General features: G+C 32.1%; 2 protein-coding genes across 3 annotated transcripts; one reads left to right on the top strand and one right to left on the bottom strand.

Moving 5' to 3' along the window:
• Positions 1–5,665: 5,665 nt before the first annotated feature.
• Positions 5,666–9,012, top strand: LOC107418552 (uncharacterized). 2 transcript variants are annotated; one of them, XM_048473990.2, is made up of 8 exons: positions 5,666–6,183; positions 6,270–6,361; positions 6,703–6,765; positions 6,879–6,980; positions 7,076–7,141; positions 7,286–7,364; positions 7,576–7,691; positions 7,791–9,012. In XM_048473990.2, the coding sequence occupies exons 1-8, from the start codon at positions 5,841–5,843 to the stop codon at positions 8,319–8,321; spliced, it is 1,392 nt and encodes a 463-aa protein (XP_048329947.2). In that variant the 5' UTR covers positions 5,666–5,840; the 3' UTR covers positions 8,322–9,012. The 2 variants fall into 2 exon arrangements, with proteins under 2 accessions (XP_048329947.2, XP_015882740.2); XM_016027254.4 differs by having other exon boundaries at positions 5,669–6,183; positions 7,576–9,012.
• A 143-nt stretch (positions 9,013–9,155) lies between these two features.
• Positions 9,156–17,839, bottom strand: LOC107418551 (outer envelope protein 64, chloroplastic). Its single transcript, XM_016027253.4, has 13 exons — positions 17,447–17,839; positions 16,093–16,245; positions 15,693–15,817; positions 14,450–14,575; positions 13,877–14,059; positions 12,947–13,091; positions 12,022–12,190; positions 11,095–11,229; positions 10,702–10,902; positions 10,407–10,534; positions 10,273–10,324; positions 10,109–10,178; positions 9,156–9,726 (listed from the first exon to the last, which is right to left on the bottom strand). The coding sequence occupies exons 1-13, from the start codon at positions 17,647–17,649 to the stop codon at positions 9,644–9,646; spliced, it is 1,773 nt and encodes a 590-aa protein (XP_015882739.3). The 5' UTR covers positions 17,650–17,839; the 3' UTR covers positions 9,156–9,643.
• Between the last annotated feature and the right edge of the window lie 508 nt (positions 17,840–18,347).

Genomic DNA, 18,347 nt, shown 5'->3' with positions numbered 1-18,347 from the left:
AATTTTTGGACGGGAATTGTTTGTGGACGTTGACTCATGACGTGGACCCCGTGATTGGCGCTTTCTCTTTTCTTTTTCTTTTTCTTTTTTGTTGGAGGAAATCGAGAAGCTTCATGGCCGTTTTGCTTATGTTTATTGGTGGTCAATATTGAGAGCGTGGGGACCACATATGTTTTTGTGACGTCAGGATTTTTGTGATTTTAACCCCCCTCACGGTCGGACGCGACGAGTGGGTCAATCTGACTTTGACGTCGATTACTTTTTTTTTTTTTTTAATCCATATTTTCCTTCCCTTTTTTTTTTTTTTTTTTTTTTTACTTTCATTTCTTAATTTAATATTTGTCAAAAATCAATAATAGAAAATTTGAGTTTGTAAATTTTTCCCTTAAACAAACAAAGTTAATTCCCGGTTCAGATCAAGCTTCATCAAAGTAAGGGAAAAATTAATAAGTGATTCTCTAATTTTGTTATTCTTTTTACCCCAACATAATTTTACGGTGCATTGTAGTAAGATTTCGATTTTGATAATTTTTGAAAAAAATTATAATTAGTATTAGTTTTTGTATAATAATTTTTAATCGTTAATATTAAAATTCATATGACAAAATAAATGATGTCCATACTATATAAACGAATTATATATATTATAAATGATAATTAATAGTATTTCTATTTTTATTGTTCTTGTTTCCACTTTCAATATAGAGGATTCCGTGCAAGTACTTGTTACAATTTACCAATCCCAAACCAAAAAAAAAAGAAAAAAAGAAAAGAAAAAACTTTTGTTAATTAAAGATTTGTAACCATTTTGCGTTTACTACCCCTCGATTAGTTAACACAATTCTTTTTTTTTTTTTTTGGGGCTAAATAATACCAGGAAAAATAATTCTTTGCTTACCCAATCAACTAATTTTTTTTATTTTTATATTGAAGATAATAATTAGAATTGGAAATTTGAAATCATGAATTGTCCAAATTTTGTGTGTACACACTTACATATGGCAATTTTATTATTTTTTGGAAATAATAATAGGTGTATTTATTAAGAAACACGGTTACATAAATCAGTTTGGAGAACATGATTCAGCCACATAGGACCGTCCTCCAATCAAGATTTATACACAGATAAATTGAAAGCATAATTAGCAAGACAATGTGCTGCAACATTTGTTCCTCTAACATTAAAAGAACACACACCAGGTTTGCATGAACCGACAGCAGATCTCTGATTTCTTCAACCAGAAAACAGGATGGATCTAAATGGTCCCCCCACTACCAGAAGTCATCAGATTAAATGCATTATAGCAATCACTCACAATATTACCATAGTGGAAGCCTGCATCCACACAAAAAATAATAGCATCACGTATGGCCACCAGTTCTGCCTGCAGAATTGACCAAGAGGCAACATAGGGCTCAGCAAGGGCCCCCATAAGCTCCCCTGAAGCATTCCTTACTACAACACCCACCCCTACCTTAGTAATGCCTGGTTTGATTGATGCATCGACATTAATTTTAACCGTATCTCCTTGCGGGGGAGACCAGTATTGCCTATCACGGGGCTGTCCATGTGAAACCAGAGTAGCCACAAACTCTATATACTCACTATGTAAATGGGAGATAGAGTCCAGCAGCATAGCATCTGATTTACAGAAATTCCCATGCAGAATGGTGTTTCGTCTTTGAGGTTGTGATAGAAATCAACATATGGCAATTTATGTCAGTATAAAAAAAAAGAAAAAAAAGAGAAAAAAAAAAATGGAAGTTAGATAATCATTAAGTAGTGGTGGTCTAGAAACATATAAATGTCCGTTAGTTCACTTTTTTTTTTTTTTTTTTTTTTCGTTTTATAAATTCGTTGTCTACAAAATTAAAACATTAAACTGCCAGTTAGTAGTTAGAATTTTGATAAACACTTAAAATTTAAACGGCAATTCAAAATTCATTTGAAAAATATTTGAGAAACCCAAACATTATATTTCTATTTTTATTTTTCTTTTGCTTAGTTTCAAGATATTGAACCTTTTCAATTTTTATTTATTTACTTTTTGTTGATATGGTTTGTTTAGAAATGGGTCATGTATTATGACTTCCGTCATGTTTAGTTGGTGGAGTAGATGAAAAAATAAAATAATTATTCTATAGATTTATTTTTTTTTTCAAATTTGATATATTTTTAAGTTTTAAAATAACTATTCATATGAAATAAATAAGCCTTAATTTAAAAGAATAATTAATTTTTTTAGAGGTTCAGAATCGCTATTATTGCATTTTAATTTAAATTAATTTTAAAAATATATTTATATATTTAAATTTAAATGAATTGTCATAAAGTAAAAATATATAAAAAACTTTTTAATTAATTTTTACTATATTAAAAAATTTGTCAAACCTAAATTATTTTTTATTTAATATTTATATCAAATATATAAGTAGGAATAAAATTTTTTATTTTTTTATTCTAATAAACAATTATTTTTATTTTATGCAACGAACGTGCCGTTGTAGACCATCATAGTTTGAATACACGAGGAATGGCTCATCGTGGAGAACATGGCAGTTGTCAAAAAGATCAAGATTGAACATGATCAAAATGAGTGCGCGTCATTATCAAAGTGGTCATGATTTTTAATCCAAAAAGGTTGGACCGACTTTATTGATAAAATCCTGTACAGTAGACTTTGTCATATTATATAATCATATTATGTACATAGATGATGTTTTTACTACGGATACATATAGTAGACTCTATATATATAATTTTTCTATAGTTAAAATTATCTGCATACCAAAAAGAACAAAAAAATAATAATTTTTAAAAAAATTATCATTTTTTTTTTATAAAAACAGAAAAAAAATAATTTTTAAAAAATAATTATTATTTTTTTTAATCTGTATACAGACGGTCTTAACTATAAAATATATACATAGTTTTTGCAATGCTTATCCTATATCTCCTCTTTATTTATGGGTTTGTTGAGAAAGACACATTAAACTAAGGCTTATCCATGCAAGCACGTTATCAATACATGGGTTTCTTAATTTTTTTTGATGTCGCATAACTTTCAATATATATCCTCGTCTAACTTGAAATGAATAAATAAATTAAAAAATTAAACTCAACATAGAAAAATAAAAATATGTGATTGTAATTTCTTTAAAAGAATAACATTGTATCACAAAATAATAAGTTCACAATTTTATGGTATGGTAAAGGTAGTAAAAGGTTTATCACTAAACTAATCTCATTTTACAAAAATTTGGAATACTTAATTGTCTGGATTTGTGTTTGCACACTTTTTTTTTTTTTTTGGCGAGTTGTAATAAACTTATAAATGGCAATTTATGTTAATTAAACCGATAATCATTAATTTTTCCTTTTTTTTTATAAGTATCTACAATTTTGGTAAATTTCTAAAAACTCACAATTCAATTGAAAAAAATGAAAAAACCCCAACCATTTTTTTTTCATTTATTTATTTATTTGTTGGTATGGTGGGCCATATATTATGATTTGTCAAAAAGATCAAAATTGAAAATAACAAAAAATAAGTTAAAGTATTTATAAGTTTAGTTTAACGTGGAATAACTAGGAAGAATATATTTTTAGATTTTGGATCCATAAAATTTGATTCGATCAAATTTGGATAAAACATCTATCTTTTTCTAATTTAAAATATCTTACATTTCTTGATTAAAAAAAATAATAATAAAAAGGAATTACGTGGTCATCATCAAAATGGTCATGATTTTCAATCAAAAAAGTTGGAACGAGACGCATTTATCAAATCATTTTATCACATTGGTATGTATGATATATTTTTGCAATGTACGTTATATAATTTTTTTTTTTCTGTATGATATATTTTTGCAATGTATGTTATATAAGTGGACCAGATGAACCACTTAGAGCTGGATGACCTCGCGCATCACAAAAGAACGGGTATGTCACAATTTATGCTTTTGTTGAGAAAGATACATTAGACACATTGATTATCTATTTATCTATTTATTTAGGCGTATCCTTGCATTGGGTTTCTCATTTTTTGTTATGTCCCATTAACTTCATCCTCGTCCAACTTGAAAATTAATTTCAACAAATAAATCAGAGCATTGGAAATAAAATATCATCATAAGTTGATGAGTCTAAACCATTTCCTTTTTAGTCAAATCCATTAAAATGTAATGATGGAGGTCATGTAGCGAGATTCACATGACTCTTTTTTTTGCTGAATAGATTCGCATGATTCATGAGCTACGTATCATATATAGTTTGAAAAACATGCAAAACTAATACCTAATACTAATTGATGGTTGATAAGGTCCAACTAAAGTTGTCCAACTAATATCAATAATTTTATCATTAAGAAATTATTTTTTTCATCATTTAGAACAATCCAATTGACAATAATCATTAATGATAATTTAAGGATCTAAGTTTGAAGTTTATATATGAATTTTTTTTCTTCTTAATTTATTAAGAAAAATATTTCTCTCTCTCTCTCTCTCTCTCTCTCTCTCTCTCTCTCTCTCTCTCTCTCTCTCTCTCTCTCTCTCTCTCTCTCTCTCTCTCTCTCTCTCTCTCTCTCTCTCTCTCTCTCTCTCTCTCTCTCTCTCTCTCTCTCTCTCTCTCTCTCTCTCTCTCTCTCTCTCTCTCTCTCTCATATGCCATTGCCACATACCATGCTAACCTTATGAACTTAGCACAATATTTTAGGTAAGGTTTAGGTTTTTCGTTTTCAATTTTTTTACTTTGGTCGTGCATAATTGACTTGTGCTTTAAATTATAATTAAGCTTCTCACATAATTATAAGCTTAAAAAAAAACCAAGATAAAAAAAAAAGAGTAAAAAAAAGACAGAAATACCAAATTGGAAACCATTTTATTTGATAAATATTTTTCATTTTATAATTTTATAATTTACGTATGTATGATCTCTCAAACCAAAAAGAAAACAACAAACCAAAAAAATAAACCAATTCTAGCATTCAATACTTACAATTCTCTTATGCCAAAAAATAAAATTAACATGACATTTAAGTTCTCCCATGGAAAAATAGAAACTTTTAGAATTATAGTATTGATTTAGGATTTATCAATAGAGTTTTTATATTTATGAAACATTTTTTTTTATAAAAGAAAAAAAATTAAAAGATAAATAACTTGCAGGAAAATTGAATGGTCAAATTTATTTGAAAGATTGAAGGTGTTATCCCTTGATTAGTCGTGCATTAAAAGACTGTTTTATATTTCATAGAATACAAAAAAGATATAATTTGTTACTTTTTGAGTTTTGTTAGAAAAAACAAAAGAATTGTAGATTTTGTATAGGAAAAAAAAAAAAAAAGAAAAAGAGGACGAAAAACCAAAAATTCGGAAAATTAGAAAAAGGAATGAAGAAGATTCAAAATTTTTATTTTCATTTTCCATCCATGGATGAAAGAAAAGAGGAAAAACTTAGTAAAAAAAAAATTATTTAAGGTAAAATTATCAAAGAGGAAATACATTTAAAAAAATTATCCCAGCGATTAATAAAAAATTTCACATCAAATTTTAAATATCAATAAATGGATAATTTATTTCATCCATTTACATTTTTATTCATTTATTATTATTGTTTTTTTCACACATATATTCGCATTTAAAATTGTAATTAAAAATTACTTTCATTTTGAATCATGTTTATCACTCATCTAAAAAATGGGGTTGGGGCCTAAATGAAAAAATGGGTTAGAATCGTCCGGCCCAATTGCGTAGAACCCAAAAAAATCCCAAAAATTTCCCGCGCGTTTATTCCATAGCAGAGTTTTACAGTGACAAGCAGTAGAACGAAAAAGGCAATGGAACCCTGGGAAGAACTGGACGTGGACGACTCAGATATCCCTTCTCTTCTCCGACCTTGCAAGCGTCACCAACCGTCTCAAGCTTCAACCCCTCAGCCTCACTCCAACTCTTCTTCTTCTTCGTCTTCTTTGCCGCGGTTCATTCCGGGCCCTGCCGGAACCGTACAGGCCGCGATGCAACTCCGAGCTCGTAACAACCACGCCTTCACTGGCGGCCGGGACGAGGAACCAGTCCCTACCCAAGATTATATAAGGAGGGTACTCGAAAACGGCCCCGAACATGACGATGATTTCACCGCCAATCCCTGGCTTTTCGCCCTAGACTTTCTTCGAAAACATGGTTCGCATTATCTTTGGATTTCTTGGTTTTGAGTTTGTAAATTCGGTGATTTATGTGTTTTATTTATTTTATATTTTATATTTTAGATATGGATCATACGGTGGATGGTAGCGGTGTGACGCCTGGAAAGGCTTTGGGTTGGATTAAGAATGGTCTTGAAACTGACAAGGTAGAGCAGGTATTGTATTCTCATCGTTGCTGAAAAACGAATCTTACAAATGGGTACTTTTCATGTCTGTTTGGTTGCTGAGAAAATAGTGGTAAATGGAAATTGGGAAACCTTTCCAAGTTTTTCCTTTCTAGAAATGGTGAGGCGCCTCAATAATTTTCAGTGTGCTTTATTACACATAAATGGTGAAGGGTGTTTTTTTCCAAAAGACTTTGTTTTCTTTTAACTTTTTCTGGGTGCCCTATATAATTTTTTTTTACCTCAACATGTATTCTTGATTATATCTAGTTTGTAATTGCCAACAAAATTTACTAACAAATTTATATATAACATATGGTTGGTGATCTTAGGTTGTTGCTATAATCAAGTCATTTACCCCGAATGGTCTTGGAGATTTGATGGTAACTTTGAAGGTATGAGTATTGGAATATGAGCCTTCATGAAGCATGCAATTTTACTTGTTTGTTATCCATTCAATTTTCTGTTCATATGGTACATAAAATGTTGCTGAAGATTTGAATTTCAGGATCCTACAGGTACAATGGGTGCTAGCATCCATCGCAAAGTCCTTTCCGAGGGACAGTTTGGTAAGGATATATCTGTTGGTGCGGTTTTGATACTCAAGAAGGTTTGAAATTTCTTTACAGGACATTTCAAAATGCTTCACATTATTATTCATAATTGTCAATGGATTGGTGCTGATAGAAAGTTTTCTTTGCTCAGGTTGCAGTGTTTTCCGCCTCACGCTCTGCACATTATCTTAATGTAACCTTGAATAATGTGGTAAAGGTAATATGCTTTTTCTGACACTTGTAATTAGCTGAATTACTGGTAGGCACACTCAAGGTTAGACATAATGTGGCAAAATCCGTCCTTTTCTATTTCAAGTTTGTTGAACATTGACGTATAACATTTGCAAGTTTAAATTGTCAGGTTATCTCCAAGGACTGTGGACCTCCTTTGGAAGATAATTCTCCTGCTTTGCCAGATAAATATATAGCTAAAATTACTGGTAGGTGGTAATTTTGTTTTACTTATTTTGTGTGTTTTTTTTTTACTTATTATTTTGTAACACAGAGAATTGGAGGTGGTGATATTTGTTGCTTTCCTTATTTGACCTCCAGTACTGGTGATTAGATAGATTCTTTATGTGAGTTTTGATGCATCTTTTCTCAATCAAAACTGTTCAAATAAACATGTTCATCTAATTTTCTGAATAACAGAAAGAAGCAAAGCATCAAATTTGCCACAAGAAATCACGTCGCGGGAAAGAACTGGAGGAATCCTGAATAGCCAAGAAGAAAATCTTGAGATAAGAGGGAAAGCACATGATGACAGAGTAAGGAGCGAAACATTACAGGTCCTGCTAGGAATCATGTCACAGGAAAGAACTGAAGGAATCATGAATACACAAAGTGAAAATTTAAATTTTATGCAGAGTCGGAGTGCACGTAATGACAGTGTAAGCAGCAAAACGTCACAGATGCACCAAGAAATCTTTTCACAGGAAAGAACCGAAGGTTTGTTGGATAACCTAGGAGAAAAATTCAACTCAAGAGGAAGTGCACACAATGACAGAGTAAGCGACATAACATCACAGGTGCCACAAGAAATAATGTCCCATGAAAGAACTGAAGGAATAATGGATTGCCTAAGAGAAAATTCAAAGTTGAGAGGGAGTGCACATAATGATAGGGCAATGGAAGTCAATTTGGTACCCGGAAGCTGCAGCTTTAGCCATGATAAATATAGAAATCAAAATGCTGGTGTAGAGAAAGAATATATATTGGTTTCTAAACCTGGCAGCCAAGCCACTAATGCCGCTGAAAATTTGGTTAGGGTCCATTCTCATGACCAAAAAAGTGGGGTAATACCTGAAGTTGGAAGTCAGAGGCAGCTCCTAAGTTCGAGAACCTCACCCCCGGACTGGACAGTGGAACAGTTGGATCTGCTCATGGTTGATGACTGAGGTAGTGAAGGGTTTCTCACTTCTTACTTGGAAGGCTATTCAGTTTATCAGAATATTTGCTTTTTGGTTTGTCTATTAGTTTCAAATTTTACTTGTAAATGGGATTTTTTTTGTTTTTTGTTTTGTTTTTTTTTTTTTTTTTTTTTTCCTGCAAGTTATGTTGACAATGCCTATTAAAGATTTATGTGAAAAAGATTTAGAATCACCATCCTAATTTTCTTTCAAGAAAAATGTGTCAGAATGTTCTTTGATTATTTGCAAATCTTGAGGTAAATGCATGATTCAAAAGACATAAACAAAATGAAGAAATAATCCTCGGGGTCTCCTGTCTCTTTCTTCTCTGTTCGACGTGTCTCCCACAAATGGAGCATTTGAGTTTGGAACTTGTCATTAATAAGCCTAAATTGGAAAAAAAGTTAAAATATCACAAGAGCAACATCACACAGCTAAATAGTTGTTGCTCATTTTTTCAATTTAAAGAAAAAGATTATACATTTTAATTTTCTATGCGCTAGGAAGAGGCCATCTATAATTACAATGCTTCAAGGTCAACGTTGAATGACAGATGACACATACCCCATGTATAAAACTTTTACGGTAGTTTGTGACAGGTTCGTGATGCATGATCATCCATATTTTAAGTATTTTCATATCAAATTGCCAAATAATAATAATAATAATAATAGTAAAAAATACAGAAAGAGAAAATAGTTTCCAGCGACGTACATCTCATGTAGAGGAACCAAAGAAACACCTGAACCCACTTATATTTGAAATGCCTTCAAAGCATTGAAATAACTTTTGATTTTGCCATTATGTACTCAAAGAGGCAGGTACCAGATTCCTCTGCATGATTACCATCTATTTGGCAGAGTAAGCCACTTGTATAAATGCAAAGATCCATTTTTTAACAAGAAGTAATTCGCTAGAAATTGTAGTGGCATATACTCGAACCCTAACAAAGAACCTTTAAACCTCAGCTCAAAGCAAGCATTACAACCTAAACATAAATATTAAAATAAAAAAAAAGGAAAAAAACAAAAAAACAAAATTGGACTATACCTGAGTATCTGGCAACAATAGAACATGAAGTCCTCTAAAAAATTGAAAAAAAAAACATTTTCAGTCCTATAATATACCATGAAAGAAGGCACAACTTTGAACTTTACTCGGAAAGTACATCCTTCCTCTCATCTGCAATACTGTTGGGATAAATGGCAATCTTCAACTGTCACAATGGGTCTTTTCCAGATGATGAATCTTGAGGATTTGCCAGATAACTTTTTCTCAAACCTCAAGGAAGCTTGTTACACTCGATTGCTTTATGGAAATAGCTTCCTCAATCTTTCAGCTGATTGGGAGGCTCTTTTATTGGTTGGCTCAAGAACAAGTGCATATTTAAAGTCTGCAGGGTTTTGAGTGCCATTAGCACAATATCTTAGACAACTATCTAACAGATTTATGCACACTCAAAAACCAAACCACTTCTTATTTCAAGTTATGTTTTTTTGGTCATAAGACTGTTATTGACTATAACCATGAACTGTACAATAGAATAGCCTGACATGTGACCCATTGTAGACGAAAAAACCACATCAGATTCTTTTGAGTGTATATACTTTAATGAATAAAATATTTCAAACTCCAGTTACAACAAAGATTGATTATCCACCCAAATATGCAATCTAGGACTGTTAAGTTTGCCTAAAACCTAAATTAGTAGCAAAAGATAATGGGGTCAGCACTTGGCTCAATAGAGAATAGAAATGAAAAAATAGGAAGCTGACCTTCACTTGCTTGCTTATAATAGCCAATCATCTCTCTTGCTGTTCCTCTTCTTAAATAGGCTTTTATGTTCTGAAAAGTAACAAAAGTACGTCAGATATTGTATAATGGACAAAGAAGTAATAGCTTTCAGCCATATTTGGGAAGATTGATCCGTATCTGTTACCTTTCTATCAAGGTTGATAGCTTTGGTGCAATCTGTTTCAGCAGCAACATAACTGCAATGGTTAAAAAATATGGGTCAAATACTTGTAACAAGAGACTAATCTAAGAACTAAACGCCTAGAAACATAATAGTACCTTCCAATTTCCAGATATGCTGCAGCCCTATTACTGTAATATGTTGCGTTATCACCGTTGAGTTTGATAGCTTCTGTGTAGAAGCCAATAGCTTTCTGCCACTGTTTCTCTTTGTATGCTTGGTTGCCCTGTTAAATTGTTTTGGGAAAAAAAAATAATAATAAATAAATGAAAACAAACATTAATTAATATGGATCATGTAGCTTGATCAATTGTTAAGCAACTACTTGAGAAAATCACAGAAAATTAGGGGATGCAAGATCAATTGGATTAAACAGGAGAAATAACAATTTACTTTTTCCTTGGCAATTTCAGCTGATTCTTCCCGGCTGAGTGCATTTCTTGATAATTTGGATTTAGCAACGAAATCAGCCTGCTCTTGTAAAGATGCATACATGTTCTGCAGTGTATCTAGTAAAAACCGATCACCCCCATGTCTGGCTATAAAAGACACCGAAACAGGACAGTTGTCATGAGATCCCACTGGAACTGTGACCTGGAGAGGCATCAATATAACACTGGTCTCACTAAAACAGTACAAACTATCATTACAAAATGAAAACGTGATTCATCCGGTCTTTATTTTCCCTGATACCGGAGATAAAAGATCAGGTATGTAATTTATTTTTATTTTAAACCATAAAATCTCTTTAACTATGCTAGCATGCCAGAGAGAGAGAAAATTCACCTGACAGCAACCTGATATGCTAGCAATACTTAACAGACTAAATGAACGGCTTTGGAAATCCTCAGAATAGATCTCCTTCCCACCAAGTTTCGGAGGAGGATCAGCAGTGGTCGGAATCACCAGAATTCCATCATCCTACACAACATCAAGAACCAATTTTAGTACAATCTACATAGCGACAAACAAAATTAAGAAAGCACTCTTAAGAGGTTTTATTAGACAGACAGAGCATGTACTCAACAAACGAATTCATGCAACCAAACAAAACATGAAAAATTGGCTGATTTTGTATCAGATTAAGATTGAGGTACAATACAATGAATCCAGAACGATGAAAGAATAAAATACTGGCATCATGCACGGCATTAGCCTCCTGCCTTACTAAAATATATTGAATGAAGAGGAGGCTTATTAAAAATCTATTTAATGAATGGAAGATGGCAAGTACTACAACAACACAAGAGCCCATGTGTGAAATGACCACTACAGTTATGGGTCCACCGAGTAATATGCATGGACAAAAAAAATAAAAAAAATAAAAAAACTGACAACTTCAACAGGTCCTTTTCAGAACAAGGAAATAAGAGACAGCTTTACAGTGAACTTGCAGCTTTAAGATAAATGTATAACATCTGACAGCACCAATCCATAACTACATAGTCAAACCATCTGTTTCATTTCATATATTTAAAAAGTTCCTTTTCCTTGCTTGGCTTGACATTTAGTAAAACCTTCACACTTTAGCTCTAATCCATAAATTTGACTGGTATAAAAGATCCAAAGAGTAATTTGTGAATGCCATAAACAGCTATTTACAGTAACCTAGAGCAGACATTGTAAAAAATTGCTTTATTCATGGTCTTAATTTATATATTTTATGCAATATGCATTAGGGAAAAAAATAATCAGTAAATATAGAAATATTACCTTCAACAGAGAACTGATCGCTAAACGCATCTCATTCCTAATTAATTTACATTTTTCAACCTCAGTATCTGTTGTCTCCAGGGTCTCATGTAGTTGTGATGATAGATAAGGAACCAAAACAGGTTTCACAGAGTTAATCCATTCCCCATGATTATGTTTGAACTCATGTCTGCATTGAAAAGGCCAAGACAAACCTCAATGAACACCTTGTCCAGGGCAATATGCCCAAAAGATGTTTTTAAAAAAAAAAAAGAAAAAAGAAAAAAGTAAAGTAACAAACTGCCTTATTTAGTAAGCTAAAAAGCATGATGTATTCCTCATAGTAAATTAACGAAAGAACCAAAGCTCATAATAACCAGAGGGATGCAGATAAAATTTATTTTTGATACATAATTTAATGTAGACATACACTGTTTACCCTGGATATTACACATTCACCCTCATCAGTACAATGTCAACTTTCTCTTCAGATTTCTGGTCTCTAATTTTCTACATAGCACTACTTAATGCTTCAAATAAGATTTTCTTGTAAAGCACTTCACACATACTTTACCTGGCATATTCTAAGTCATTTAATAATTTTCCCTGATTCACCTATTTCACTTATTCAAGGGCTTTAGCTTCATCTTGATCACCAAATACAAAACGTAATTAAAAGATATACTAGAAACAGAGGGCATAACATATGCACTGCAATCTACAGTACAATGTTTACAACAAAATGAATACAGAATGCTCCAAACAAATGAGACCGATGTGATTAAGAAAATAGTAGATAAACGAAAAGGTTGCATGAAAATGTCATCAAGCAGTCTCATATCAATTATGATGTGATATTAAATTACAATGAACCAATGAGTAACAATCATCTCCTTTTGCATGAAAACATCAACAATATGTCCATATCAAAAAGAAGCAATCTCACCTTTCAAGAAACCGCATAATATCCGCAAGCAATGTGAGAGATGACTTTTTCAATTGGCCATTTGTTTTCTTGCTCTGAAATTCTTTCAAGCTTGGAACTTTAGAACTTAAATAGTTCCCAAGATTTTCATGCTTCAATACTTGTCCTGTAGCTCAATGAGAAACAATTCAGAAAATATGCAGAATGGTAGTAATAACTTTTAAATTTTTTATATCCAGAATGTATACAGAATACCAAGTGACAATCTAGAAAGCAGCAGTAACATTTGACATTTTTGGGGGATGTATTCAATTTAGAATTTGAAGGATTTTAAGTCTTTTAAAGTTTTGAGGTATTCGATTTAGATTTTAATGGAGTCCATACAAGTCTAATGATATTCAATTCAGATTTTAATGTATTTTATAAAAGTCCATTAAAATCTAGATGTCTTCAATTAGAACTTTATATAATTCTTTTAAAATCTGATGGTATTCAAAAAGTCATTGATTTTAAAAGACTTTAAAAAATTATGGATTTTAATGGATTTGAAAGGATTTTAACAGGGAAATTGTGAAGAAAATTGTCAATATAAAATCCAGCTTTAAATCCAAAGATTTCATTGGATTCTTATAAAATCTTTATGGAGTCTGTAGAATTCCATAACAATCCATCAAATCCTTTAAAGTTTATAATTCATTTTAAATCCATCAAACTCTAAATTGAATACATTCCTCTTTGTTTATACTCTCAGAAATCTTCAAATTAAAAACTTCAGAATTCATTTAGCACTAAAGAAAACATTTAACCTATATACTGAGGAAAGCATACTAGTTGGTGTAATAAATACTATGGTAATGATTTGAGCAAAAGAAGAGTTACAATTACGATGATGATAACAATAAAAATAACAAATATGATGATGATAATAATGCATCCAACAAAAGAACGTACTTCCAAAAACCTTCTCAGTGGATTTGATCACTACTTGAACAATCCTGTCTGCAGGAATCTTAACTAGTTGAAAGCAGTCATCAGCTATTATGATTTGCCGAGGATTTCGCTGAACTGCATATGGAAGTTGCAATAATACATGTCCAACACGACGTAGAATATTATGATCCTTAGCAAACCATCCTGCAGAAACGATTTCAATGGAAGACAGATAAGTCATATCGAGACCAGATAGTTGATCAATTCAACGAAGGAAGAATCAAATCATAGGGAAAAAAAAAATCTAAACTGTGATATCAAACAAAGAATGGTTGATCATTTACAAAACCAAAGTACCTTAAAATCATGTAGCTTGAAAAAACGCAACATCAGATTAATGAAAATAGCACTATAAAATACTTTTATAATTTACAAAAAGATGGTACAATCTTTCATCACCATTATGTTATCTAGCTGATATTGATAGATCCATAGCCAAGAAACATGATAAATAAGTAAGTCAGCATAACATAAAATCGCACATAAGCACATATTCACAAAAACTCACAGCATCTATATCGTTATCATACATACCAACTGTATCAAGACTTGTTGAAACAGGTATAATTCCCATGTTAGAAACTACTCCGTATGAGGGCCGGAATCCCATAACACCACAGAATCCAGCAGGTAGTCTCACGCCACCAACAGTATCAATACCTGCATTATAATGTTAGTGTGAGAACCAAACTCCAAACAGACGCTAATTACTTCGTAAAACAACTAAAGACACCACATTGTTCATTTCACCATGTCAAACAATGTGAAAAGAAAAATATATACATAGCTTTTCTATGATTTAGAAATTACAGTGTGAAAAAAATATACATATACAAAGCTCTTCTATGATTTAGAAATTATAGGAAATCAATAGCCAATCATTAAATTAGCATAAGGTTGATTATGCATTAATGTATATGCATCAAAATCAACAAAACGACTACTACATATAAAATTAGGGTATAACAACTTCATTTCTACTTGAGAAGCATCTTAGCACATAAATTTACCTTGCATTCAGATATCAAGTAATTACATAGTTTCTTAAAACTAATTTATTTCATAGAATTCCATAACAAAAAAAAATAACTATGCAAACACAGTAAAATGATCAAATGAACAACGTTGCTAAAGCAATGCCGATATGGCACACTTACACTAAGGTTTATATATATATATATATTTCATCTAATGCATATCTAAGAAACCATTTATAGCTTATGGGTATAGTAAGCAGCTAAAAAATTGTGTAAAGTAAGAGTTATAAATAAGGTACCATGTCACCATTGTTTACCATAATACACAAATCCCCAATAAAAATAAGGTGCCATGTCACCATTGCTTAGCAAAATACACAAATCTCAAATCTCTGCCAACATATATGACTTGGTAATATCACAGAACAGGTGATATCACAGAACAAAATATACATTTATGAATTCTCCAGAAGTGAGCCAAAAGTAAGTTCAACAAGAGAGAAAAATTGACAGACAATGTAAAACGATTCAAAATAATCAAAATTTGATACACAGGTAATAAATAAGAGAATGCCCATTGGAAAGGAATCCTAAGTCTACGAGTAGCTTTAAAATAGATTAAAAAATGGAAAAGAAAACCAAATAAAAATTGTAAAGCCAGCAAAGAACAAACTGCAGGCTTTTAATGTCAATTGAACAGACAAAAACCACAAGAATCTTCTTTTGGTACTATCAACGTCGCCTAAACATGTTCCATACATATAGGTAATTACAATGTGGAAAGATAATAAGAAGCTCACCCAGTGAAAAATCAACAAGATTAGCGGCTACAGCCACAGCAGAACCACTAGAGGATCCACCTGGCATTCTTGGATGTGCTGCAGGATTGGTTGGGGTACCATAATGCTTATTTTCTCCACTTATCCTAAAAAATAAATATGTGAAAAACAATTAGTTCTTTGAATCATAACAACAATTAAATTTAAATAAACCAGAAAATCAGATAAACATGCACCGCAGTGAAGAAAAAAGGAGTTCACATAGTATGTTTTCAATGAACCATAAACTGAATTCAATATAATAAACTGATCTTGATTGAGTAATCCACAGTTAGAATTTTGCACCACCAGTCAATTTAGAAAACATTCTAAGCTCCTGTTAGATGGTGCAAATCTAACAGTGCAAGCATAGCATGCATACCCATTTGATAATTCATCCACAACAGTTTTCCCAATGCATGTGGCACCCCCTTCAACAAGAGAAGAAACTACAGGGGATGTTCCAGAAGCTGCTTCATGTGTCCTTGCCCAGTCTGGATGGCCAAACCCAGTCACATGTCCATCAATTTCAAATCTGGAAATTGACACGAAACTCCCCACTTAGAGATATACAAATAATTCTCAGCACAATAAGATGAATGCTAATTCAATAAAAAGAAAATTTGCATTTGAATTATTTTTCTAACAGTAAATAACACCTGCATAACTGAATGAATATAAAAATTAAAATCTGTAGTATTTAAACAGCTAGAAGGAATTATAAACACAAAGATTTACTGTTTGTTATGTATCTATATACATCTTTCTATGAAAACTTCCTGCAGAACTGACCAAACTGAAACAAAATCATTCATTTGTTCAGGGCCCCATCCAGGTTGAACTATCATTTTATGCTCTATGAAGATTTTCAAGTTATTGTTACCATTTCCAATATGATACACAGTAACTGGGCATCTTCAACTATTCAGAAACCAAGAAGGAATTGTCAAGCGTGATGTCTGTGTTGACACAACAGAACAAATGTATTGGAATGGGATCCTCCCCTGATACTTGGTAGAACAGCATGAATACGGAAATAAGTTCCTAGGTTCTGACAACTGGAAAAGGAAATAAAATTAATACCACCTAATAATGCCCACCAAAAAATGGTGAAATTTGCCCATTTAATTCACTGAAAAGTCCTTTCTATAAACAGAAAATGGACATTCTTTTTTTCTAACCCTCCAATCATTGATTTTACCTTATCCTTGGACCCCTAACCTAACAGCTGCACCCATACATGGCTTCAGTGATAAATCGAAACACATGAACTCTATTTATGATTAAAATGACAGAAAACTGCAGCTTCAATTCCACGCAACTATCCTTGTAAAAAAAAAAAAAAAAATCTATCTCAATTTCACTATAGACTCAACCTTTAACTTTCTTTCTTGCTTCTCAGCAGCTCAATAAAGGACCAGACTTGAAAGAGTTGCTGAGTCGATCCTATACCTTGCAGACACAGTTAATAAACCAAACAAACTGCTTTTGCTTCTATAAATATATATGTACGCCTATATGAGTATCTGCATATAAAAATACACAAACACACACACACACACAGACATATATATATATATATATATATATATACATATATGCATAAAATCCGTATTCGGTCATTTTCCTTTCATGGGTTTTCTCGGGAAACAAATAGAAAACAGGCAAAAAAAAAAAAAAAAAAAAAAACACAACAACAACAATAAACAGTGGGGCAAACAAACAAACAAACATACACGTCGGAAACGGCGAAGGTGAGGCCAGTGAGGGGATGAAGAGCTTTGGGAGGGGCAGGCTGAGGAGGAGGAAGGAGCTGAAACTTCTCAACGAACGCACCAAAATCTTCTCTGATGGCTTTCTTCAGCTTCCTTGTCATGAGAAGAATTCCAGCCAAACCCAATCCCAGAAGAACCCATAAATTTGCTGATTGAGAAGCCATGAGAGTCACTTTGATATTCTTGAAAACCTTAAAAATTTCTTTTTGAAAAACCAGAAAAAAAAAAAAAATGAAAAGGGTTTTAGAGAGAAAATATAGATAGAGAGGATAACACAGTGACCAGCACGCCCAAACCTAAGCCGGTGGGACTGCAGGTGAACCTGCTACAAACAGCTTGTTTATCATATATATTTTGCTAAAATATCATAAACATCCTTCAGCTTTATCATAATATGAATAGAAGGCTCTACGTCTCTGGCAGCCTCGTTTGGTCCATTTTCTTTTAAAATATCAGGTAATTATAGTTCTACCCTTTTAATCTTATTAAATTTTGATTTGGACCCCAGAGGTTTTGTGATTTTTCCCACTTGTACCCAACGAATCAATTTTGTGTTAGGATTGGAGTTTTCTAGTGTTGGTGTAATTTTGTTAAAAATATTCTGACTCCATGAAGTGAACACGAACAATACAACTTATAAAATCCAACAATTTGCTCCATATAAAATCCCAAGTTCTCTTATCCAAACATGTTAAAGCCACTCTCTCTCTCTCTCTCTCTCTCAATTCTTTTGCTTGTCCACTGCTTTACTTCTTACATGGAAACAATCTCTTTGCATGTATATAATTTTATTAAGATGTATGAATGTCTTTCTTGCTTTAGGCAAAGCAGCCTAATAAATTTCCTGTTTTTTGGAAAATCA

The sequence above is a fragment of the Ziziphus jujuba genome, chromosome 2 (genome assembly GCF_031755915.1).
Source record: "Ziziphus jujuba cultivar Dongzao chromosome 2, ASM3175591v1".
NCBI classification, from domain to species: domain Eukaryota; kingdom Viridiplantae; phylum Streptophyta; class Magnoliopsida; order Rosales; family Rhamnaceae; genus Ziziphus; species Ziziphus jujuba.
The sequence above is the reverse complement of the archived record's forward strand: the minus strand, read 5'-3'. Positions and strand labels throughout refer to the sequence as shown.